The sequence below is a fragment of the Eubalaena glacialis genome, chromosome 3 (genome assembly GCF_028564815.1).
Source record: "Eubalaena glacialis isolate mEubGla1 chromosome 3, mEubGla1.1.hap2.+ XY, whole genome shotgun sequence".
In the NCBI taxonomy this organism is placed as follows: domain Eukaryota; kingdom Metazoa; phylum Chordata; class Mammalia; order Artiodactyla; family Balaenidae; genus Eubalaena; species Eubalaena glacialis.
In genome coordinates this window covers 142589208-142616865 of record NC_083718.1, presented here as the reverse complement: position 1 = coordinate 142616865, position 27658 = coordinate 142589208, and the positions used below count along the sequence as shown (strand labels likewise).

The window sequence follows — 27658 nt, the reverse complement described above, 5'->3', positions numbered from 1 at the left end:
GTTCAAACTCCTCATTTTGCAGATGAAAGAACCAGAGGAGAGAGAAGTTGCCCACATTTAAAGCCAGGTAGAGACAGCAACAAAATTAAAACTCAAGTCTCCTTATTCAACTAGAAAATTTTCCTAAAAAGTACCCCAGAGCTTCTAAAAAACTTTTTAAGCAGTAAACATATATTGGCTCTCTGAGAAGCAGCTCCCAATAACTAACACAGTGGGACATTTAAGGGCAGTGGTAGAGATCTCCATTGTATGAGGCTATGACGAGGCCATGCTCAGAATCTGATTAGGTCAGAAGTGTACCTAGGTAGCAGGGGTCTACATGGTAAAGGGGGAGGTCAGGATGGACACTTAAGGATTATAGGTCTAAGTAAAAAATAGAGTCCGGAGCCCCATAGTTCTAAGTTTCTAGGTTAAGTCTCAGAGTCTAAGATTTAAGCAAAGGTAGGGATTCAAGGTGTATTTCATCCAAAAAGAGCCTTTACAGTCATTGTTTCTATGGAATCTATGACTTTTACATCAAGGTTGCTTCTATTGCTTTGGTTTTGCATTTTGTTGTTGATGGAACTTTTTTCAAGGCCTTCATGTCATATCCATATTGATAGCTCATACTCTTTTATCAATATTTATGCACTCATTTGTCCAAGAGACAGATAGGCAACAGGTGCCTCTTACTCCACTGTTCCCTTCCCCCTGCGTATTCTACGATTTGAACAGGTCCCTAGCACATAGGAGCAAATTCCAATTTAGTCATTTCTCATCCCCATCCCCATCCTTACCTATAATAGTATTACAAGTAAAAGAAGCTGTTTATTGATGATCACTTAACCGTATGGTCAGGAGCTGCTCCATATGCCTTATATACATTGTCTCATTTAATCCTCAAAACAAATCTATGAGGTATAAGCCCCATTATACAGATGGCAAACTGAGAGAAGCTTGGAAACTTGAATCACAGCTGGCAAATGATAGAGCTAAAATTTAAATCCATGTCTATCTGACTCCAAAGTCCATGGTCCTTATATTATATCACTCTACTTTTCTTCTCTTCTCTTTCCTTTCTTTTCTTTTTATTAAAGTATGGTTGATTTACAATGTCCTGTTAGTTTCAGGTATACAGCACAGTGGTTCAGTTATACATATATATACACATATATATAAAAATTTATATATATAAATATATTCTTTTTCAGATTCTTTTCCCTTATAGGTTATTACAGAATATTGAGTATAGTTCTCTGTGCTACACAGTAGGTCCTTGTTGGTTATCTACTACTTTTCTGACTCATATGTTTAATTTGACATGATATACACATGGATGTGGGAAACCAGCACATACACAAGGCATGTTAAATAATGGTGAAAAGGGACAATCAAAGAGTGACAGTGGATAGTTCATGGAGATACAGATGGCAAGCAGGTTGCTTTGGAAGCCTTCAAAAAAGGTGAGGCTCCAGCAGAAAGGCCCACTGGGACAAGGATGCAGTTTGGTAGGGAAGAGGTGGAAGGAACAGTGATTGTCTGGTGCACAACTCACAAGCAGGGCGTTGCAGGTGTTTGGAGAGTGAACAGGAATTATGTGGGTCTATACCAAGGGCCATCAAACTATGGCCCACCAGTCAAATCTAGCCCTCTTCCTGTTTTTTAAAATAAAATTTTATTGGAACATGGCTACACTGATTTGTTTATGTAATATCTATGGCTGCTCCTGCGTTTAGTGGCAGAGTCAAGTAATTGCAGCAAAAACCATGAGGCCTGCAAAGCCTAAACTGTGTCCTCTATGGCCTTTACAGAAAATGTTTGCCAACCCCTGGTCTAGACTATAAACCAGGGCATTTGAGCAAGAAAGGTCTTTCAATAGCTAAAATTGATCTAAATTAAAATTTTAAAAGACCTTGGCCTGCCCCTCACCCCTCTCTCTATTTTTTTTTTTTTTTTGGTTAAAAACAGACCAAAAGATATTGGAATTTGATCTCTACTCTGAACCTCTACCTTAACTCAAATGGAATAGAATATATCAGTTATCTTGGAAATCTACTGTAACAGCAAGTTACTTTGTTTGGTAACAATAATATAAAAATACTGGTGTTTTGCAAGTCATCATGTAATGTCATCTATTTCTCTTATTTGACATACCCAGGTTCTTTTGCATGCCTCTCAGTGATGTTAAAGATGCGTACTATATGTTTTGAAAACCTTGGCTTGAGTCACAGGTTTGTTATTTAGAAAAGGTTCCACCTCCCAAAGGCTTGAAAACCATTGCCAATTTCTCATTCCTTGTGTCTCTGTTAAAATAAATCCCATAACTCCAAACTTCTAGGCTTTTATAAATGGCAGGTCTGACTCATGCATGATTTATAAATTATAGCCATGGACCATTAAGATAGATTTCTCAGCTTTAGGTAGGCTATCATGGTGTTATACATTGTGGTTTTGAATTTCTGAAGAAGCAAACTGCATAGTCGTTGACAACCCAAACAACTCAAGTTCCGTTTGCCCTTATAGAAGGCTTTTTTTTTTTAAGCACAATTTTTTTCTTCCACTTTCTGCTCCTTTTAGAGCTCTGCCTTATTAAAATCTTTACTTTTAAATACGAGTAGTCAGGAGTTCTTAATGCCACCTTGTACTTTATGGAAATGGTTATTTTTGTCTAAACATCGTACCGCTGAAGACAGATGGGTAGCTTTTTCTTCTAATGGTGCTAACAGAGCGAAACAGTTTGGAATCTCACCTGTTGCCACTGACAGTGTCAATTAACAGTAAGACTGAAGTTTCGCAAGTGCCAGGGCTTGGGAGTGGTCATTCATTCTGTGAGGGAAGAAGGCTGTGTGTAACGCTGTTTTAAGAGCACGCTGCACCTGAAGGAGGATTAGATTTTATTGTTTGCACTGCTCTCTTGACAGCTTATCTTTGGAGCCGCCTATAAAAGAGAGACTAGGATCTAAGGGCTGGTGCTGGAAAGCAAAAACTAACATGAAAAGAATCCAAGTCTCTGTCCAGTCCGTGAGAGTCTGCAGTGGTTCATGGACAAGAAATAAAGGAATTAAGGCAATGTCAGGGCTAAATAGAAGAGCATATTTCAACTGTGAAATCTTGGTTTGAGAAAAAATGCAGGAGGGTTATTAGAATTCTTGGAGGTTGAGTTTGGGCAAAACTGCTGGGAATGGTGAAGAGAGGTGACTTTCTTCTATCTCTTTTTCTTTCCTAAGACTTAGAATGAAATATAAGATTCCAAACCTATCTGGCCATGCCTCCCTGGTATCATCTTCTTTGAGCTAGAAATGTGTCCATAAAGCTTCCTCCCTATAGTGGACTCTCAGACCAAGAATCGATTGTTGGACCATATAAGTCTCTCAACATATACAATAATACAGTAATGACCTTGACCTTCTCCTTCCCCAGTCTTAATCAATTCTGCCTTAAAGAAGGAAGAATTTTTTTAAGTTAAAAATATATATACTCAATCACATTGAATTTTAAACTTTTTCTCTTTCAAGCTAAAACCAGGAGAGTCCTTTAAATAATCGGGGCCACTGTGTGGGGTGGTGGGTGGGTGGTGTGCAAACAGGTAAACCAACCTGACTGACCTGCTTTCTTGTTTTTAAGTATCCAGTAATATGATCATTTTGCAATAAATAACTGAGCCTACAGCTTTGGGAAATTCTGGGTCTCTGCTTGTTTAATTGTGGCTACTTTGTTCAGAATGTGTAGGCAGTGCCATTCCAGCCAAAGAAACCTGATCAAATTTCCTTCCTTCCCATCCTACTGGTGTTCTTTGTGAAAAGCCCAAGCAGTTGTTTGAAACTAGTTTGGCCTCTGGTTAAAGTTTAAACTAGTAGTGAGATCCATCCAGAATGGAGTGTTTCTGATACTTTCTGCTGCTCCTGGCCTAGGGTACTAAGAGTATTAGACCCCAGAAGCAGCCAATTTTGTAGTGCCTTTTAATACACAAAATTGTATTAACATCAGCCTGGATACAGATGGATGCATTGCAATAAACTGTAACCACTTGAGAAAAGCCTTTATTGACTCTCAAGTAAATAATGCACATTTTAAAGGATCTAAATATGCATTTACATAATGTGCTATAATTTTTTATTGTGTCAACTACTCACACACACACATCCATAAGAGATGTTTTTCTCCGTCAAAAATTTGGACTCATACCATTTTTTGTGCATTGCATTAGCACCGTGCCAGATTCACAACGGTATTTTCTCTTCTCTAAGGCCTGAGCTGACCATCTCAAAATACATTTAATTTTGCTGATTGAATGATTTGTTGACTGATTTAACCCCAGTGACACTTTCTAAAATAATTTGCAACTACTTGGACAAAAACTTAGGCGCACTAAAAACATCTAATCCAAGATAAAAGGGAGAAAACAAGAAATAGGGAAGGAGGAAAAACCAAATTTAGACATGGCTGAAATCTTAAGTCTGAGCTTTAGAACAATGGAAGAACCCAATGCAGTCTCATTGTTCAGGAAAAGAGTGCTGCTAGCAGGTTATCCAGAGAAATGGTGGGTATTTAATAATATTTAATAGTCCTTTGTGATGTCTGTAACACAACTGTTTTCTGTTTGAAGAAATTAAAGCTCAGGATCTTGAATGATTTATATCCAGTTCCACAGTGGACTAATGGCTGAACCAGAATGTCCAAGGCATGAGAAAGTAGGGGTTGTGAAGGATGACCCTTCGCAGTGCAGACTCAGCAGTTGTCTAATGTGAATCTACAGGCTAAATGATTTCCTGGTATTAATTAAGAATTAATTGATCCTTATAAATCAACCATTGTGGAATTAACTCCATATAGTACCATGTGTTCTTAGGTCTATGTTAAAATAAACTCTGTGACACGAGAAAAAGGCAAATAAATTGTTTTTACTAAAATGTAATAAAGAAACTAAGGTCTACATTTAAGTTGTTAACGATTTTCTTTTACATATTTAACAACAGCAGCAACAACAAGAGGGCAAGGATGCTTATTAACAATTAAGGGAGGGATTCCATGGTCCTGTTGAATTATTTCCTCTATCAGATTTCGCTAACTTTTATCTGTCTAGTCTTTGCTCAAGTGAATTTTTTCCCTTGGGCAGCGTTCTCTGCTGGCCACCACAATTTCATAATCTCACAATCATGAATCACTTTCCATTGAGCACCTGAAGCATTGCCACTTTATCATTAAGGTCTGCTTCCTGGGGGCTCTTGACAATGGAGTTGCCACCTTTGTGTTTGACACGCTGTAAAAGTTGAGTGTATCATTTTGTTGTGCTCAGTACATTCCCAGCCTCATTTGGGAAATGCCACATTCCATCTCTAACTAGAAACTATTCGGTCAAATGCAGGGCACTGGGTCAAAGTTTCTTGCTACCAGCAAAGACGACCGTACCATATTAGATGAAAAAATTCCTTGGGTTCTTTAAAGCACAATTTGCAAAGTAAGAGATGACCAGAGCCATTTAACTTTTTAGCTGCAGATTTTAACTCAGGCAGTAATGGATTCCAAGATTTACCATTCAGTGTATGAAGCCCTAAGTTTTACCAGTTTTTCTACAAGCTCCCTGGCTGTTTGCCAGGTTAAAAAAAAATTTTTTTTTAATTAATTTATTTATTATTTATTTTTGGCTGTGTTGGGTCTTCGTTTCTGTGCGAGGGCTTTCTCTAGTTGGGGCGAGCGGGGGCTACTCTTCATCGCGGTGCGCGGGCCTCTCACTATCGCGGCCTCTCTTGTTGCGGAGCACAGGCTCCAGACGCGCAGGCTCAGTAATTGTGGCTCACGGGCCCAGTTGCTCCACGGCATGTGGGATCTTCCCAGACCAGGGCTCGAACCCGTGTCTTCTGCATTGGCAGGCAGATTCTCAACCACTGCGCCACCAGGGAAGCCCAAAAAATTTTTTTTAAGTTTATATTTATTTGTATGGTTACTTTATTAATTTCTGTACCACTCATATATTCAATCATTCATTGTACCATCAACAAATATTTACTGAGTGCCAGACACTGTTCAGGGGATATGACAGTGAATCATTAAATGGATGGAAAAGCTATTTACTAATATGGAGAAGAGAGAAGAGCCAGTATGAGGGGTGGAAGGTGACAAGAATTCTAGTTCGAATGGGTTATGTTCAAGATGCCCTCAATTATATGATTGAAGACAAAACTTTGTATTGTCTCAGTGTTGTATCCCAAGCCCATAGTAGGAGCCTTGGAATATTTTTGGATAGATTAAAGGTTGCATGAATGAAAGGATCCCATCAAGTCATCTGCATCGTATGGACTGGACTCTTGTTTCCACTCCAAACCCCTATTTCTACTCTTTAAAAACTACAGATGCCATTCTGAACCTCAGAGTCCTAGCCACTCCAATTATTAGTCAGAAAATGACCCTGTCCTACAGATACAGTAGGGAACAAAAAACCCGTGTCCAGGGATCAATAGAGATGCATCCTTTTTTGACAGATGGGATGGTGGTAGAAAGCGTGGCCAGTCTTGCTTAGTTGCTCTTCAGTTTTATGAGTCACCCTCAATATTAGGAAAGTCTTACTTTCCAAATATTTGGGTATTCCTTTGTTTTCTCTTTGCAGGGCCTCCTTGAGTTTAAAGATTTAAACTGCAAAAAGTAAAGGAAAAATAAATACTCTTATCTGCTTTTACTTGGCAGTTGTTTTTCTGGCCTTCATTGGGGAGTGAGAGCCTCCATCTCGGCGTTACTTGGTTTGAGTGTCTTCAGCCCTTCCCATGTGCTGTTCTTACCCTTCAGCAGGCTTCACGAATCACCCTTCCACTTCAAGGGCAAAAGTCTTCCCAGGAAAAATTATTAAACACCTCACATACGTTTTTTAAATCTAATGTAATCGTCTTCCTGTATCAGTGAAACTCAGCAGGGTTCAAATATAAGGGAGTGATGGTTGTCTGAGCCTTTCATCAGTTTGTATGAGCAGAGGGCCAACAATTTAGCAGGGGTCACTGCCTACCTACTCAGCCTGTGGGTTCCCCTGCTATAACTAACATCTATGCGTTTCTGAGTTTGGCTTTGAAATGGCCAAAAAAAAAAGGCAACATAAACCTTCTATGTAAAATGAGGCACCCAAATTGCATGGGTTCATTAAGTGATCATTTACTACAGACTTCAAAAAATTTCATCCTGAATTAGTCCCTAGAAATTTCCTTGAAAGGAGTATAAGAGCTTTAACAATGAATTATTGTCTATGGAAATCTCAGCATGAAAGGGGATCCATATGTGCAAACTAGAATTTGTCATATGTAATGTCAGTTAAATCAGGTCTAATCTACCAAATACATTTTTTATTGCCTGCTTCATTAAAAAGGCTCTTAAGGTAATGAATAATCTTCAGCTTCACCAAGGATTATTAATGCCTTTATAACTCATGTCCACTGAAAATAGAAAGACAGCTTGAAACTCTACCCTAATCTAGCCTCCATGTTTGTCTTAGAGCTTTAAGGAAGAAAATCTATCAGACCTCTCCAGTGTTAAATGCTGTCACACGAGCAGTTACTAGGAATTGGGTCAGGAGAAGAAATTTTTAAAGGAAGTTGAATCCAGTTTAAAAGCTGTGGCAAAACAAGTCTTTCTCTTATTAACTCTGATGTTTTCTTTTCCTACAGCAAGTCCACATGCGACACCATCAACTCTTCATTTTCCAACATCACCCATCATCCAGCAGCCTGGGCCTTACTTCTCCCACCCAGCCATCCGCTATCACCCTCAGGAGACGCTGAAAGAGTTTGTCCAACTTGTCTGCCCTGATGCTGGTCAGCAGGCTGGACAGGTGGGGTTCCTCAATGTAAGGAAACTTCTTTTTTTTTTTTTCAATTTCTTTAGAAATATTAACCAAATGTAAAAATAACAAGGGAAGACCTTATGACCATGTGACGTTGTGCTCTGATGTCGTGTTGACTGACTGCAGGCAAATGTCATATTTATTCTAGATTGTGGGAAAGTTAACTTACTCTAAGAGGGATTGGCCAGGGTTTAAAAACAGTGTTTGTGTTAACTTCGCAACTGTCAAGTTTATGGATATAAATCATCTCAAGGGTGAACTGTATAACCTTCTAAGGTCTGTGGGCAGATAATTCCACCTCATGCATACTAACCCAAGGGCTCACGCAGTTAACAAAATAGAAAGACCAAATAATTTTAAATAATGATTTTGGGTGGTAGGGAGAGGTAGGGGGAGAAGGGGGCACAGATGTTTCAGATCAACTAAGTTGATATTTTTAAAAAATAGTCCTCTAACACTTTACATCAAGTTGACCAGTACTTGAACTCAAGATTCTAGAAGTAGTTTATTGTAGTTTGTTATTTCTGCAAGTAGTTATCTTTCCCACTTATCTTTGTATAAAGCTAAATAGTATTCAGTAGTTTCGAATGGAGGTTTTCATTTTTTCTCAAATAAACCAAATCACGATTTGAAACAATATTCCTAATGTAAAAGTGATTTTTTTAAATCACAAATTTTATTTCAAATATAGAACCAAATGTTTGCAATGGATAGCTATATCCCAAGGCCAATAATAATAACAATGAATTGGAAATAATGACCAGCATAAAGCCAAATGCGATTTTCCTTTTCTCCTAATAACTGTAATGAAGCCACAGATGAGCCATAATTATTATTGCCTAATTTAGAATATTATATCACACCACCCTATCACCAATTTTCTTCCCTCGAAGAAATACCTGATTCTGCATATCTGAGTTAGAACAGGCAGCTTTGACTAATGTCTGGTGATGTGTTAGCAGATACATTTCTGTCTAGACAACAAATCAATATGGACCCTTTTTTCTTTTTGCTTGTGTATTCATTTGCTTGGCTTATTCTAAAGCATTCACTTATGGACTTTTAGCCCACTCAGAAATGACACACAGGCAAGTTTGTTGGCAAGAAAGCACAACATTCTGACTGTCAGATGAGATTGTCTTTGAGGAACAATACTAAATATATAAGGGAATGTTGATGAGGCAGTGAGACTTCCTCTGCAGAATTACTAAGCTTAAACTTAAACGCCTGGGACAGCAACTGAATTTTGATTCAGGACTAGAGCCTAAATAGGAGCTATTATTGTTGGTTGAATAGTGTCACTGAAGACCAGAGGCAGAAAGGCCACTTGGGAAACCACGGAAAACTGAAGTGATCACCAGCAACAATCATCTGACTTTTAAAATGTCTAACTTTTTTTTAATAGTCCTGACATCATCCCATATAACTGTCAAATGAGCAGTTTTGCATTTTGATCAAAATTTTATAGGGTTTAAGGCAGGTCCTTCATGGGACTGTTTTGAAAAACTCAAAAATAAATGGATTTTATTGCTTTCTTCAGAAGGAAGCTTCTCTTTTGTTAAAGAGCTGTTACTTGGTTGTTCTAACATCAGGCAGCCAGATAAATATGACTCTTATGGCATATGCTTATATAATTTAAATCAAAATTAGAAGTGATATTTTTCCTTAGCAGAATTTTGACAGCTGAATTCTAAAGTTTCTGTGCCTGATGTTATACAATATGTGAAAGAAATTTTTTATGCTCACTTAACATATTTATTAAATGTTATATAATATCAACTTTGAAGAGTGAAAATAAAATATTTTTTTAATCTCAGATGCATATTTAGGAAACTTTGTTAGATCTGTATAAATAGATGTGATGGAATAATTCCACAATCTATAAAACACTTATATATTAAATCAATATTTAATAATCATGAGAATGATGACGAAAGTCACAGTTAATACAGAATCAAGACATCCCAAGCAAAAGTTGGCAGGTCATTTTCTAGAATCAGATGCAAAGAAGGTCAAAGTAGTTCAAGAGGTAAGTTTAGGATGCATGGAGCATGTGTGCCTAAGACTGTACTTTTGTGGAATGCCTTAAGAACAACCCACAACTCTTCATCCATATGCTCTTATGAAAGAATTCAAGTAGCTAGAATACTTAGTAATTTACATGAAAGGTGCCTAAGGAATCTTTTGTTTTCCGAAGCGGCTAATGGTTCTATCTGTGTCTTCTTTCTCCTGTGCGTGTTTTGTTTGGTTCCCACCCTGGCAGCCCAACGGGAGTAGCCAAGGCAAAGTGCACAACCCATTCCTCCCCACCCCCATGTTGCCACCGCCGCCGCCACCACCGATGGCCAGGCCTGTGCCTCTGCCGGTGCCAGACACAAAGCCTCCGACCACGTCAGCGGAAGGAGGTGCAGCGTCCCCCACCTCACCAAGTAAGTATGGCTGAGATGCGGTGCCGGTCGCCGGTCAGGCTCTGCGCACGTGAATGCACACCTACACCTGGCCCCTCACTGCATAGGCTTCAGTGAAAGGCACGATCCCCAGCGATGGCTGTAGCATGAGTTTGCAGAACCAAGACCAGATCAGAGCAAATAGCACTCTAGGGTGCTACCAACCACATCAGGTGTGGAAATGACTGGGTGTTTGGGTGGATGAAATGGTGTAACTACATGCCAAGGACTGAAGTCAAGACATGAAGTATTAAATTTTGCCTATTATTTGAGTGGCTTTGAATGCTATCCTCATGATCATCAAACAGCATCTACTTTTATGGATTCTTATTAGCAAAAAGTTCCTCATGCTTCTGTAGAGCCCTGCCTTCCCGTAACTTACAATCCAAGAGAAATGCATTTGATGAGGTACCAAGGTTAATGCAACTCATCCATCAAATAGAAAAAAAGTTTAGATCAAAGTAACCAATTCAAAGGTGTGTACATTGAACATTCGTGGAGAATAAGAGCCTGGCAGAAGGTCAGAGCCAGTAGCCATGGCAGTTGCATGGCTAGGCTTGGCAGAGGGAGGAGATGGAAGACGAAACTGGAAGAAAAGAGAAAAGAAATCTTGGCTTGTCTCTGAACAGTATGGGAACATGTGATCAGACAATATAGGATTTCAAAACCTTTTGGAATAATGGGAATCATTACTTGATGAATTAGAGGGAGAACAGCTCTCCTGATATTTTAAAGATGACAGGGAATAGAAGTAGCTTAAACACATAAATTTGGCTTCTCTTAGTACCTGAAACAATGACCAAAAGAGTGACAGCTGGAGGCAGAGTTCCCAGGTGATGGATGGACTACCTGACCTTGATGGGGGTGTGATGACCACCTTCTCTAAAGCTTTACAGAGAGAGCAAAGCACAGGAAAGAATGGGAGCTGTGACAGTGCCCCTAAGGAGAGGAAGTCTTCAAGGAGGTGAGGCTGAATGCAAGGAATCTACTGAGGAAAAGATGAGCATAGACCACGAAAGAAGTGTTAAGATCAAGAACTTGAGCAGCAGTTATAGAAGTTGAATGGAGGAGAGCACAGGAAGAAATGTCTTATAGACATAAGCTTTGGGATTGGACAACCACTTGGATGAATATAGTGAAGGATGATTCAGACTTCTCAGTACTGGGGACATGATGGTATTGAGTACAGGAGGGAAGGAGCCAAAGAGAAAAAATGAGCCTCTGTTGACACGGTGTTCATTGGATTTAATTTTGGTGACACTGAATCCAAAATGTCTAGAGTCCCTCATGGGCATGGATGAGCTTTAGGCTATCTAGTACGTATTCACTTTGATAATACATGTAGCAGTGTGTGGCCCTGTGCGTGGATTCTGGTTTTATAGCAAAAAGATTGAGAGTCCAGGGACAATTTTGGGGAGGCTTACCTCTCTTGGTAAGAGGTGGTTCAACACTTTTCAACAAAGGAGAAAACTCTTGAGTGTCCAGTGACATAGGAAGCAAACTAGGCTTGCTCTAAGCATCTTGGAAGCTCAGCTTAGAAAAGAAGCTTCTGAGAAGCAGAAGCTCATAGGCCTGTCCTGCTTATTGTGTATTCATGTAACATCTTCAAAGGAGTCAGAGAAATAATCATCTCCAAACTCTATTTAGATCTAGTTACTGGGGATGTTGACTTACACATTGGCAGCCATGTGCTTAAACTGTGCTCTGTACATGCCTCTGGGTACCACTTTTCTGTTCATCTTCTCTCTGTATGTTAAGGACATTGGCAGAGCCCTCAAAAAGCTTTGTTTAATGTTCTTTTTATTCTGTGTAGACATATGCTCACCTCCACCATCAATGTCTCATGCATCTGTAGTGCATTTTCCAGTAATGGGGATGGGGCTTTTCTGAGGCACTGTGGACGAGTGGAAATACCTTGGGCAGCTAACTATTGAAGTCTAAAGGACAGGGGCTCAAACCCTCACCTTTCACATTGCTAGCTCTGTTTCTCTTCCAATCCCAGTTTCCTCATCTGTAGAATGTGGGTGATAATACCTAGCTGGTTATGTGAAATCAGCCACGATAAGCACTACCACCAAATAAATTGGAGCATTTTATTATCTGCCAAAACTCTTACCTAGTGGAAGCCTCCAGGCTTGGCTAATGAAAAACTATGGCTGTAGGACATGTAGAAGCTACTCAATCCCTCAGTCAGGTTGATACCTTTGGGTCCATTCCCTGGACTCCACTCCATGGATTGGATCTAATGCCTTGTATAAAAAGATACCCATGGTCCTCTTGTGCCCAGCCTCAAGCATTCTTTCAACATGATGGGAAGAAGTGTGGAGGGGGTCTGGGCAGATCCGGTTCATGTGGTTGCATGTTCATTAGCACAGTGTTTAGAGATTTTTGGCAAGAGAATATCAGGAAAGGGGGCCCAAAGTTTGATATTTACATAATAATTTGAAACTTACTTTTTGAATCCTAGGATTCTAGGAATATAGACAAAACAAAGTGTTCTACTGATGGCATAGAAAGGTTTTTATCATCATAAATCTTAGCCTTTTTGGTCTTTTCTGGGGTTTGCTGAATTCACAGTCATATGTTGTTTCACAGCAATTACCACCTGACCATCTTCTACTTTATTATTAAGACAGTGATATTCTGGGAAATCTGTAATTTATAGCCTAAGAGAAGCCTCTCAAGTTAAAAATCTCAAAGCCCACCAGTCCACATTGGGAAGAGATTTAAGAACCCCTGCAAAACAAATCCTCTTCCATGCCCCAATTTCTGAACTAATTGATAAATAAAATCCAAGAAAAAAAATCAGATGGAAGACTAGACTATAACCTCTACTATTAGAAAATTTATTTTTTAGCTACAGGCGAATGTGCTTCCTAATGCTGAAACACAAACAAACCCACCCAGTCTCTGGCAGTGCAGGACCACCGCAGGCCTTCCCATGGGAGGGGGCTGCCCTCCTGTGTAGAGCTGATGGAGGTCCAGGTGGCCGTGTGCTTCCTGCCAGCACCCGTCTCCCTAAGGGAAAGAGGAGAGGAAGGGGTGGGACGAGTCACGTCCAGTTTCTACTTCCAATCGCTACAATAAGTGAGGGAGTGGAGAGGCCCAAGAGTGTATGGGAGGGAAAAGGTACCACGAGTGATGTAGCCCCTCTCCCTTAACATTCATCTTTGATAACTACCTTCTTTCATTCATTTATTCATCCTTCATATATTGAGTATCTGTCATGTGCCAAGGACTGTGTTAGCCCCTGGGGATACAAAGATGATTCATCCCTGCTCTAAAGAAATGTGGGATTTATTGCAGGAGACAGCTGGGAAACGGGTAGGTCACACTGACAACACTGGGACAGAGGTGCACATAGGTGCCACAAGAGACTTGGGAGGGGTTTGGGTCCAGATGCGGAGCCTCAGGTAAGATTTTTTTGGAGTGAGTGACTTCTAAGCTGTTTAGTAGGAATATCATTCTGGTGTTTTAAGTCTGAGAGAGAAGGTAGAACTTCTCTTCAGAAACCAGCTTGTGGGTGGAAGGAAGGGGTGTCTAAAATTGGATTACCACTGGATAAAAATTTAGAGCAAAAGTATCATTTCATAAATTCTGTGCTTTCTTAGAAATTAAAACCACAGGATGGTTGGATCCTGTTTATCTTTGTCAGTTTATTAGAGCTCAGCTTTAGCGAGGAGAAACATCACAACAGAGTATTAAGTACAGATGTTCAGTATCCCAACAGTATGTCTGAAACTGAGGCTTTTTCAAAAACGCTAACTGTATAACCTAGGACAGCCTTTCCTATTGAGGGGTTTAAGATGACTTGCAATAAAAAAAGATTTAAAAAGTAAAAGTAGGAAATCATGCCCAGGATCACCTATATTACCAGCTTTTCTGGGCCTGGACTCCCGTGTCTGTAGGAATAATACTTTGCTGTACACACTCTCATAGGTAGATTGTCAGGATGAACTGGGGTGACAGATGTGCTGTGCTATAGACAGTTAAAAGTCCAAGACATCATTTTTAATATGCTCTTATAATGAAATACAAATGGATGCCAGCCTAAAGCAGAGTATATATTTTTAAACTAATCAGTTGCCTCTGGCACCAATATGCAACTTTGCAGCTGTGGCCAGGCAAACAGGGTAAGGCAGATTTGGGGAGGGAAATGTTTGCCTATAAAATAAATATATTTTAATGGGAAAAATCTTTACCAGTGCCTTAAAAAACAGAGTAGTGAGGGTGGAAATAGAAGTTCTGCTGTCTCTCAAGGAGGACATTCATACTGTTGATTCGTTTGGAGAAAGATTGATATACTATGCCTGATCTCTTTAGGATACCATGACAAATAGAAAGAATAACCGGTTAAGAGTAATTCACAATGGATGGGTTCCATTCCCGCTGATTAACTGGGTTTAGATACCCAGTGAGAGAATATCACTTCCTTCATTCATTCAATAAATAGTTATTTACCATCCACTATGTGCCAGCAGTGTTCTAGATGCTAGGATTCTGCAGGAAATGAAAGAGATAAAAATCCCTGATCTTGCGGAGCTTTCATTTTACAGAAGGAAGAAAGGCGAAAAATAAAATAATAAGTATAAATAGGTAGGAGTGATGTAAGATGGTGATACATACGTGCTACGTAGGAAAATGAAGCACAGAGGGGTTGGGATTAGTGGGGGTGGGATACAACTTAAATAGGGTGGTCGGAGAAGGCCTGTCTGAGAAGGGGAGATTTGAACAAAGGTCTGACAGAGGTGCGAGGGTGAGCCATGAGACTGTAGAGGGAAGAGCTTTCCAAGCAGGAAGATCAGCCAGTCCAGCCCGCATGTTGAAGGAACAACCCGGAGGCCAGTGTGGTGAGAGCAGAGTGAGTGAATGAGTGAAAGTAGGGGGAGGCCAGGTCTGAGGGGTAATGTGGATGAATGTGGATGTGACTGGGAGATGGGGGAGTGAGGGGGGGTGGAGGAAGGTGACAAATGTTGGAGGTTCTTATAGGCCATTGTTCGGACATTCGCATTTTCTCTGAGTAAGATGGGGAGCAGAGGATTGATACTACCTAGGTTTTAACAGAAACTCTTTGAAGGCTTTGTTGAAAATAGGTTTCAGTGGGCAAGAATTAAAGCAGGAAGACCAGTTAAGAGGCTTTTTAAAAAAATCAATACATATGATGAGTGTCTCCTACATGCCAGCCACCATTCTAGGTACAAGGGATCCAAAAGGGAGCAAAGCAGACAATCCCCTTCCCTTGTGGAGCTTACATTCTAGAGGGAGGGGACAAACAATAATTAAAGAATAAGTAAACTAGTAATTTAGGGACCAGTAAGTACAATGGAGAAAACTAACACAGGGAGGGGAGGTGGCACACCGTTGCAATAATGCAGGCAAGAGTTGCTAATGACCTGTACCAGCATCCGGGCAGTAGGGGTGGTGAGAAATATTTGAAAAGTAAAGCTGATAGGATTTACTGACACATTAGATGTGGGTTGAGAAGAAAAAAAAAAAAACACTAGAGAAGTCAGCAATGACTCCTAGGTTTTTGACCTGAGCAGTTGGAAGGATGGAGTTGCCATAAACTGAGATGGGAAAAATTGCAGGAAGAGCAGTTCTGGGCAAGGGGTGGGGATCAGAAGTTTGGTTTGACCAAGTTATATTTGGAGATGCCTATTAGGTATCTTACTGGTGAGACCAATTATAATAACATCCTACCTACTGCAGTTTACTCAGTTTTTCCACATGCACCATCTCATTAATTGCGGAGGGACTCCTTTTCAAACATGTAATAAAACAAATGGATATTCCTAAGAGTCCTGAGGACAACAGCTCCAGAATAGGAGAAATCTCTCATTACATTTGGGTCTGTTTGTGGTATGATAATTCAAAATCCACTATTCATTTTCTTAATTGCATTGTAAGATTCAATTTTTTTATAATAGGTTGGCACCAAGAACATACTATAAAAATGGACTTTTCCAGAAAAGAAACTGAAGATTGGCATCATAGCCTAGAATTATAATGAAAAGAAAGAAACACTTTTGAATTATGATGGAAGATAAAACATACATATTTTCCTCTTTTAAATTAATTAGGAACACAAAAACTCAATTTAAAAATGCATAGAAGACTTATAAACAATTTTCTCCATGCCTTCTTAGCCATGAACTTTTGATTTTTTAAAACTAGAATTCTATTATATTAGAAGCATGTAATAACAAGTTCCCTTTTTTATTTTTATGTCTCTGATGAATCTTGTATATATTCATTATATGAATGAGTTTGAACCTGTTAACCAGGAAGATAATAATCTGACGGGGATTGAAATTTCCTAGTGTAATAATTGACATATGTTCAATGCTTTTTGGTTAGCAAAGCTCTTTACACATGTATGTTATCTCGTTCCGTCTTCCTAAGACTCCTGTGAGGTCAGGATTTTATAGACAAGGAAACTGAGATTCGAGAGTGGAGGTTACTTTCCCAAGATTATATAATCCCATGGTAGCTTGGTACTAGCTCCTACTGTAGCCAAATTACAAAGCAATGGGACTTGATTTTTGGTTACCGAGCAGCCACAACTGTCTGCTCTCGTCTGAAATTAATAACACAACAAACTATTGAGCTTTTATTAATGTGTCAAGCACTTTAAAAAATGTTTTTTATGTATTATCTTGTTGTAATCCTCACATTAATGCTATGAAGTACGTACTTTAAAAAGTAAATACCCTAATTGAGAAAGACAAGGCACGAAGATATAGGTAACTTTCTCAGGGTCACTCAGCCAAGGGTAGCAGCATCGTGACTCACACTCAGCCACTTTGAACCTGTAGTTCATGCACTGGCCAGAGCATCCAGAGCCCAAAGTTTCCATGTTTGCAGTGAAGACCCTGTGGGAATAGTACAGAGGAAGATATTAGTGGTCATTTATACTTTAGTGTGGATTGGTTTCTGTGGCTGAGAGTAACTTTTGTTAGCAGGGAAAGGAAGAGAGCAGAAGATCTGGAGGGAGATAAGAAGAGAATAGCAAAAAAGGTGGACAAACAGGAGCTATTGCTAAAGGCAGATTTTCTTTATTCCCCAGTGCTCTCCAGAGCTTGACCTGTTGCTGAATGCTTAGAAGAATTACTTTCTGAGTTTTCACCCAAATAATGACAGCTCTCTTTTTCACCAACACTTTTTTATGTGTAAAACACATAATTTTAATCAGTAATTGAATTTAGAACAAGTCAGTGAATGATATGTCATATTTACACAATTTTTAAATGACTAAGGACTGTATTTCCCCTCTCAGAGAAGAGCCAGTGGATAAGGACAAAAGAGAATAAAAAAACAAAGTTAGCGGCTTCCTTTCACAAAACAGTTTTTCATTACTGATGCCTGCACTATTCCTTTAGTCTTTAAATTTTTTTTAAAAAATTTACATTCAATGAAATTCACTCTTTAGTGTACAGTTCTATGAGTTTTATAACATCATAGATTCTTCCAGCCAACACCAGACAGGATATAGAACAATTCTAAAGAGCTCCCTCCTCTTTCTTATCTACTCTTAAGTTATTGTCTGATGTCACTTAGTGCCAGGGAACTTATTTTACTTTGATCTCTCTATTTCCACGTTGATTTTTATTCTTCTGTCAGCACTGCTACTATCCCCATTATATTTTAAGTTTTTATATTCTTCTGAATTAGAAAGAGACCTACATAACTACAGTACTTTAGTATATGATAATAGTGACATTTCATATTGGAAGAGGGAAAGGAATTATTCAATAAAGTATATTGGGATGACTGAGTAGCTGTCCAGAAAAAATAAAATTCCTTACACCAAAATAAATTCCAGGTGGTGCAAAAAATATAACATAGAAATATTAAGCCTTAAAATACCAAAAAAAAAATAGGAGAAACTTTTTGTGGAATATTGGAGTGAGAAAGGCCTTTCAAATAATAAAAAACAGAATCCATGAAAAGAAAACTGATAAATTCTACTCTAAAAGTATTAAAAATGTATACATTGGAAAAAAACACCATAGACAGTCAAAAGACAATGATAAAGTGGGAAAAATATTTGCAACACCTGTGGCAGAGGGCTAAATTATGTAATATATAAATAGTTTTTTAAAGTCAGTAAGAGAAAGACCAACAATCCAACAGAAACACAACAAAATGATATAAACATAGAGAAATGGAAAACATTTGAAAGATGTCTCATTCATGTAGCATAAAAGCAATACAAATTAAAACTTGAATGGTATTTTTACCTATCAGATTAGCAAAGATCAAAAAGGATCCTGACACAATCTTGGTGTGTGGAAAACAGGCACTCTCCTATACTGTTAGAGGACTGTAAATTGGTTCAACCTCTTCAGAGGACAATTTCATTTTATATATATTTATATATATGTGTGTGTGTGTGTGTGTATATATAAATTTTAAATGTAAGCCATGCATTGTGTTGGACATGTGAGCAAAGATATACATCAAGTATTCATTGCAACAGTGATTATAATAAAAGATTGGTAACACCAATCATATCCACCAATATGATATACATTAGAAACCCTTTAAAAATAAGGATAGGGAGACTTCCCTGGTGGTCCAGTGGTAAAGAATCTGCCTTACAATGCAGGGGACGCGGTTGATCCCTGGTCAGGGAACTAAGATCCCACATGCTGCGGGGCAACTAAGCCCTTGCGCCACAACTACTGAGCTCGCGCATCTCAACTAGAGAGCCCACGTGCCGCAAACTAAAGAGCCCATACGCCCTGGAGCCTGTGCGCCACGACTAGAGAGAGAAAACCCGCGTGCCACAGCTAGAGAGAAGCCCACACGCCGCAACGAAAGATCCCGCGTGCTTCAACGAAGATCCTGCGTGCCGCAACTAAGACCCGATGCAGCCAAAAATAAGTAAAATAAGTAAATAAATAATAAATAAATCTTTAAGAAAAAAAAGTAAGGATAGGTCTGTATGAATTCATGGAATAATCTTTGAGTTATATTAAGTCCGCAAAGGAGAGCGCTAAGAAAAAGTATGTATAGAATACCTACTGCCATAGAGTGGGGGATGTATATACACACTTGACTGTGTGTTGAAGAATGGAAACTGGTTCATTGGGGGGTAGTTCTTTAGTGCCTTGCCCAACGAGAATGAAAGGTATTACTGAGTTTTAAATCCCCTTTTATGTCAAATATAATGCTTTATTTAATTTTTAAAGTATTTGTCCAGTGAACTAAAATTCTTCTTTACACCCCAACCACTAACTCTAGTGACCAAAACTCACACAGTGGAGGCAGGGAAGGGATGTGGTCCATAAAATCCTTGGCAAATTTTATACATCTAGTTTTTAGTTGCACTAACCTGAACTTCGGGTGTGATAGCAAAAATATGTGCTCTTTCTGGTAAAGAATACTATTCTTTTTCCCTCACAGAGAACATGGAATTGAGTACAAAGATAACATTTTCACTCTCAGTAGCTATTATTTGGTCACAAGTTCTGCTTTAGGAACCCATTGGATACAGATGCACACATGCTATCTTAAGTCATAATTTTTCATAAATACTTTTTGCAGAGTATTTCTACTTTTTGTACAACCCAAGTTTTTAATGTCTAAATTTGAAAAGGAAAAAGAAAAATAATTATTGGAAATCAGGCACTTCAATAGGTATTTTCATATGCATTACCTTAGTTGCACTTGATTGTTATTTTAATCTGCAGAATTGGAATCGTTAGCCCTCTTTTTAAAAAGAGAAAACTGAGACCGAACCAGAATTCAAATCGGGGTCTGTTGGACTCTAAAGCCCCGTGCTTTCTACTCTACCAGGACACTTACTGTGTTTCAAGATATAATATCATACACCTTTCCTCTGAAAATCCTAAGACACACCATAAAGAACTTTTTTTTCTTTTTTGGCCTCACTGCGTGGCATGTGGGCTCTTAGTTCCCCAACCAGGGATCACACCTGTGCCCCCTGCACTGGAAGTGGGAAGTCTCAACCAGTGGACCACCAGGGAAGTCCCAAAAAACTTTTTAATTATTCCAATAAAAACTCTTGGGTACATTGAATTGGATGAAAAACAGGAATGAGAGCAGGAAAAAAAGAAGAAGTGAACTTTGTAAAGAAGGAGTGAGTGACAAAAGAGAACAGACAATAGATGATTACATTCATTTAGGTTATCATAACCCATTCAGGTCTTATTTTTGCCTCAGTTTTTTACTTTTTCAGATGACAGAAATGACAGATGAGTTTTAAGATTTTCTTCATAAAGATAACAATGGCAATGTAGGAAACTTGAAGAATACAGAAAAGGATTTTAAAAATCATATTCTCCTATAACCAACTACTATTAACATTTTGGTCTGGTTTTCCCCCATTTTTTCAGTGCATGTCTATGTGTATATTTATATAAGGTGATTGTGACCTACTGAATATAATATTTTGTATGTTATTTTCTTAACGAGTATTTTACACCTTTTCTTACTTCATAAAAAAAATAAAAAGCTAGGAAATGTGATTTTAAATATTTTTACTTATTCTCCTACCATAGACCATTAACTTTTGTTCCAACCTATGGAATATGCTCCAGCATATTGTCGAACATACATTTTTGTCCCCAACTTGAATAATTTTATTAGGCTAGATTTCTAGAATTGGAATTACTAGTGCAAACACTATGAATATTCCTCTTGATACACGTTTCCAAATTGCTTTTCAGAAAAGTTGTGCCATCTTACACCCTTACAAATTATATTTGAGTCTGATATAACATTAACCCTTGAGAGGTTTGAGTATTATTTTTTTAATTGGTGGAAGGCAGATATCTCAGGGTGTAATGCCCTTAATCAGATTTTGGAATCAATAGTCCCTGATGGGATGAGTTTAGCAGTTTTCTTCAACTGTTTTAATATAAAGTACAGTGGGATTCTGGAGATTTCCCATCTTGTTGGCTAAGCCTCTCCTTAGGGATCGCTGTCTGGATTGCTCCTGTGGAGAGGGTCGCCTATTAGACATTCACAGAGGGGGTGAAGCCTTAAAGAGCTGGGAGTATTAGAGTAAATAATACTTACTATGCTGAACTTTTTATATAGAGACACTCAGAGAGGTTAACGGGCTTGCCAAGGTCACATTTCTAGTAAGAGACTGAATGGATTCAATCCAGGATTTTCTGATTCTAAAATTCATTTTCTATTAACTACCTTGCACTGCTGTAAAAATAAAAATATTATTTGGGGCTTTCAGGTTCTGTTTGTCTTTATTTTATTTAAGATTAATGTTTTAAAATCACTCATAATCCCAGTCTTTAGAGATAGTCACTTTCTGTGCATATTTTCCAGTCATTTTCTGTGCATATTTTAAACATAATTGATCATGATATGTGTGTGTGTGCGTACATATATATACACATATATACAGTTTTGTAACCTAATTTTATTCATTTTATTTCATATTATAAACATGTCATGGTGTCATTATTATTTTAAAACATTTTTAATGGCTGCAATATTCCATCAGTTGGTTCCAGTTTGTTGCACTTATAAGTAATGCTGTAATGAACATCTTGGAGCATAAATCTTTATATGTACTTTTAAGTATTTTTTGAGGATGTAGTCCCAGCAGTGGGTTTCCGAAGTTACACTGCCTTTGGAGAGGCTGCAGAAGCCTTTCAAGAGGGAGGGATCCAATATATTGATCTAGGTTTCTTTTTTTAGTAAACCCCAGCTGAATCCAGGGTTTATTCCCTGTGGCTCTTTAATATTACTTTCACCTGTGCCTACCCATCTATGTGGTTGCTTCTGATCAATAAATATGTTCTATCAGTTGAACAACACACGGGCATACATGTAAAAATACATGACATAGCATGTGGATTAGTCATTAGAAATAAATTTAAATGAACTGAAACAAGGCTGTATTCCTATCCTTTAAGTTATTACGGAAAAGAATATTATAGGCAGTATAAATAGGTTGTTTACAGGAAACACTCATTGTAAAGTACCTCTTTATCACACAGATTTTGGTAACATAACATCAAAGCAACTCCAGTTTACAAGTTGCTCTGATCCCCTTCTCTCTGTGTGCACACATGAATTGGCTTATACCTTCCTTTCTGTATGTTTTACCCCAAATCATGATGTCACTTGAGCCCCTGCCCCCTATGAAGATCCCTAATACAAGTAGAGAGACCAGCAGAGCAAAGCCATCTGCTTAAATTGACTCTTTTCATGATTTTTTGAGAACTATTGGCACATTAAACATTTCATGCAAATTGTTACCATACATGTTAAGTAATGCTAATATATTAAAGTTCGAATTCATTAGCTTTTCAGGAAGAAGGCTTGTGGGTATGTTATTCTGTAATAATTTACTAGTGATAAGTAGGCTTTAATTTCATGCCCTGAGGGCTGTGTCTTTTTGTGTTGTTGGTAGCTTGTTTGTAGAGACAAAAGATCTGCAGAGATAATAGAATGAGGTAACTGACTGCACAGATGTGATCAAAGTAATGGAAATTCAGTGTGGTTATCTTCTAGATTCCAAACATCTGGATGAAAACTACGATATCCATTCATTCACGTGGGAATTTCTAAACCTCTGAATACTGGGGATTCATGTGTCCACAAAGGCTGTATGTGTTTCCTTGGCTGTATAATTACATTAATAATGCTAACCCAGGCCCTGTAAACTTGTCGATACTCATAGATTTCTTCGAAGGAAAAAAACTCCAGTATCCTCCAGCATTTCTTTTATGACCTGGCAAGAAATAGTGCTGTTCAAGTTCCCAAATGAGTTGAATTGTAATGGGCTTCATTTAGAAATTAGCCAATCTATTTTCTAATAGTTTCCACATTTTTTTCTAGAAACGAAAGTTTTCTCACAGGGCTTTTTTTAAAAACTAGTAACATGTGATAGTGCAGTTAAGATTGCAGAAGCTATTTCAATTAGGTATTTAGTCATCTCACTGCTTCAGTTTGCAACTGAATGCGTTCTCGTGCACCGTCAGGTGTCACTGATAAACATTTAGCAAATTGCAGTCTGAAGACACAGTGATCTGTTCAAGTCTGCATTCCTAAACTTGTTTGGATGGCTTCTGTCCAGTAACCAGCACATTCCGGGGCAGGCAGTGAGTCTAGCTGAATGAAATTGAATTTTTGACTAGCATTTTTAAAGGGATATCCGCACATGTGAATATGTCTGAGTTTCTGAACACAAGGGACCATGTGAAGTGTATACTGATTTTGAGATAGGAGGGGAAAGGTTTAAAGTGTTAGGATGCCTAATGGTCTTAATGGTGTTTAGAATGGAAATCTGGTATCTTTGATAATTTTATAAATTATTTCTTCCTCTTGAAGGAAAACTTCAATAGACTTTTTCTCCTCCATTTTCAAACATTCAAGTCTCTGATCCTTAAATTTTTATCTTCCCTGACCTTATGGCAGAGTCATTCACAGCGTCTCGTCTTTTCTCCTTTCCCTCCGCGATTGACATCCCCATCACCCACCTCTGTTTCTTTGCTCATGCAGACTCCTCTGTGATCCCCAATCCATCTGAACTTGTCAACCAACACATCTTTTACAGCCCGTCATCACAGCCATCTCCATCTCCTCTACAAAGCTTTTCCTGTTCCCCTGCCAGGTGTCACTTTTCTGTCCTTTAACACCCTAAAGGTTTTTATTTATATTACTTTTAGGCACTCATATTTTCACTTTCTGTACTCATCTCTCCCTACTAGACTCTAACATTTCATGGATAGCTGTGTGTCTGGCTTATCTTTTTATCTCCCGTAAAACTTAGCATGGAGCCTGGCACAGAGGAAGTGTTCACATGAGAGAGAGACAGAGACAGAGAAAGAGTGAGAGAGAGAGGGAGAGAATATGAATATATTAAACTATCTTTCCTTGATGCACCACAGTGGTTAGACTTGGTAGAGTTTAAGGGAATGAAGAATTGGTATTACCTCCTTTTACATAGTTGGAATCTCTGATGAAACAGATCACAAACTTCTCTTCAAACTTTGCGTCTGCCAGGGTTTGGGGAACTTTGTTGCTTCCTGTGTCTGGAAGTAAATTCAGAATGTCAGAACTAAGAAGGACCTACTGCATAGCACAGGGAATTGTACTCAATATCTTGTAATAACCTATAATGGAAATGTATCTTAAAAAGAATAGGCACGTACATATATATATATATAACTGAATCACGTGGCTGTAAACTTGAAACTAACAACATTGTAAGTCAACTATATTTCAATAAAAATTTTTTTAAAAAGACAAATATCTGTGCTCGCTTCGGCAGCACATATACTAAAAAAAAAAAAAAAGACAAATATCTAACACACACACACACACAAAGAATGTCAAAGCTCACTAGCTGTCTTACATTGTCTTTCCTGCCAAGGTGCCTCACCAGGTCATCCCCCACTCCCCCTCTCCAGCAGAGGAGCTGGCCATCACTATCCTCAGGCCATTCAGCCCCAGGCCACCTGACCACTCAACCTCCTGGTGGCTGGTCTGTGGACACTGGAGGGGGCTTCGTCCAAAGGTCAGCTCTACACACCCAAGCTCTACACAGAAATCTATCTAAATTTTCTCGCTCTTCTGTTTTTCAGTGATTACACGCATTTCAGGGGTTGCTAAATTTGAACTAGATCTTGAATCTGGCTGCCTACTTTGAAAACAAGCTGATGCACTCACATTTTCTAGTTTGTCAGATTCGAGTGGTTTTATTGATACCGTTTTTAAAGAAACATCAACTGACATTGATACAAATATTTTAATATCTTAATATCTTGTTTTTCAGTCATATTTTTTCCCCAAAACAGGAAAACTCCAAGCATCTTTTATTCAAAACAATTTGACCACTTTCTTAGCACCATGGTCAGGTATGATTGTTGGGTGAAGGCTATTACAGACTCAAAACTGATTCCTCTAGAAATGCCGTGATTCCTCTATCCAGACACATCCCTTATTCCTTCTTATTCAGAAAAACAAAACAAAACAAACAAACAAACAAAAAAAACAGACAACCTGGGAACAACAAAAGTTGGAATTCTCTTTGGCTTGCAGGCAGGCAGTTAGATCCATTTCTGAGGACATAGAGGCTGTTCTCCCAGGGAACACCTGCAGGGTTGTAAAGAGCGGGGCTAATGGGTGATCTCTGCCGCTCTCCCTGCCCATCCCACAATCTCCCTAGAGATAGATTCCAGCATCCGCAGAGGCCCGATTGCATATAAAGAAAGAACCGTTCATGAACTGTTTTTCCAGTTGATCATCCTGAGGCCCAACTTGTACTGCCTAAGTGAAGGATTATAGAATTAGCAATGCATATGGTAAGTGGGCAACACAGAAGGATATGGGATCAAATTCTGATTTGGGATTTTGGTACTTACCCCTGTGGCTAAGGCTAAGAGTCTTGGGTAATCTGAAGAAATATGTTAGAAAGAGAAAAAGTACGATCAGATTAGCCCAAATAAGAGCTGGTGGAAGCTTCTCATAGGAATGTTTTTTCAAAATGTTAAGAAAATGGTCCATGGTGATACTGCTCATGTAGGTAAAATGGCTGCTAAAAAAAAGCAAACGCTTTCTTTTTCAGAAACAGGCAAGCAATCATAATTTGATTTCTAATAGTCATGTTTGCCATGAGGACTTTTACAATGAGGTTATATAAGCAAATTGATTTCCCTGTTGACTTTATCAGAAAATCGTAAAATGCCCCTGAATCTTCCCTCCAGAATTCTCAAAAATGCCTACAATAATCTTCCTAGAAAATTATTTTCTGGATTTCATGATGTCCTGAAGCTCCTCCAGCAGCATTTGATTATTGCTGCTGTAAATAGGCAAAAATTATAATTAAGAAAGATAATGAATGTGATATAATAGCATAGTAAACACAGTTGTATATAATTCATTACCACATCGCCCCCTTTACTTGATTTTATATTCATGTTGAAAACTCTTAACTGGGCATGTGTAATTGATTCACCATGGTATATATGGTTGTTTTAATAAAAAGTTTCAACTGAGGCTTTTGTTTAACAGGATAACTCCCTCATTCCACTGTTTCTTTAGGAAAATCAAATTCAACTTATGTCATATCATCTCTGGAACTACATCCTGTTATAGGTGAACACTCTGCCTATTGTAGCTACAATAATGGAAGATGAGTCAGACTTTCTTCCTTCCCTTGTTTTTCCTGTGTCCTTGATTTTTCCCAGAATCAACTTTCTATAGAATAAATTTCCCTGGGCACTTTTTGTTCCATTCGATGGAACTCGGAGACTCTCAGATTTTTGTAGTTGTAATATCCTTTTCTTAAAAAGGCAAACACATTACCACCTCTCTCAGCATTGCTCTCTTTTTTAAAAACCAGAATAAAGTTTGGAGAAGTTTTAATAGCCTGTGAGAACATTAAAGGCCTTCTGGGATGTTTTGTCTCATGATTGAAGAAGGGACAATAGCCAATTGTTAGCCTCATGGTAATTTTGAGTGACTCAATTATTTGTATGCTAACCCTGCTTTCAAAATGGCAAAATAGAGAATGGGATGTGATACAGACTTTTCCAGATTTAGTGCTATGTATGGTCAACGAAGAACTATATTCACACACCAAAAAGAAAAAGAAAAAAAAAGTGCCATGTATCCTAGGATCAATCAGCATGCTTGTTTCTGACGTCACCAGTATGGTAAAAACGTCATAGGAAATCCTGCTGTGTGTCTGCAGTGACCAGGGCTGACATGCACACACTGCTCCGCTAGGACCATCAAACCAGGGCCTTGTGGTTCAGCATCTGTCATCAGTCATTTAGTCTTAGAACCTTAGCTTACTCTTCATGCCTTTTTGTTCCTTCTCAACCTACCTACCTATTCACATGTGAAAAAACACTTTTTTTCCTCCTAACGGCTAACAGGTTTAACAGGTTATTTTATCTACTAGCTTCCTCCTTGTCTCTCCCACATCCTCTTTGTGCCCTAGAAGCAGGTAAATTCACTACCAGCTAATTATAGTACATCATTTTCAATACATAACTTTCTGTTGAGACTTCTGAAAGCATATCAAAGTAGAGCAATAGGCTGAATGAAACAATAAAGAGTATTTTACTGAGCTTTTAAAAAAAGCAAGTTTCCCCCATACCAGTGAGTGAGAGGCACATACAGAATGGCTAAATGCAGAGGTATTTCTCAAATCTGTTCAGGTTAATCTCACATAGGATAGGCTGGGGAAGAAATCAGTGGATTCACGTTGCTAGACAGTACGGTGTATCATACATTTAGATCATTTTATATAAAGCTGTTATTGGACGAATTCTTCTAAAACAAATACTACAACAACAAAAAGTTTCTTAATAATAGACGTCAGGGGAACCTTATGTTCCTTCTCTGTTCCATGCTGATTTAACACAACCATACCCACGTGACCATCACAGCTCTGCGTGGGTGA

The 27658-nt window shown here is 38.5% G+C and overlaps 1 protein-coding gene across 5 annotated transcripts in view; it reads left to right on the top strand.

The window, feature by feature from the left end:
* NFIA (nuclear factor I A) overlaps positions 1 to 27658 on the top strand; it is a 369893-nt gene that overhangs the window by 309900 nt on the left and 32335 nt on the right. For 3 of the 5 annotated variants that reach the window (XM_061184138.1, XM_061184140.1, XM_061184137.1), the window contains 2 exons: positions 7626 to 7804; positions 10065 to 10230. In XM_061184138.1, the coding sequence (XP_061040121.1) occupies positions 7626 to 7804; positions 10065 to 10230 (345 nt within the window). The remainder of the gene's footprint in view (positions 1 to 7625; positions 7805 to 10064; positions 10231 to 27658) is intronic. The other 2 variants (XM_061184139.1, XM_061184136.1) reach the window with 1 other exon arrangement.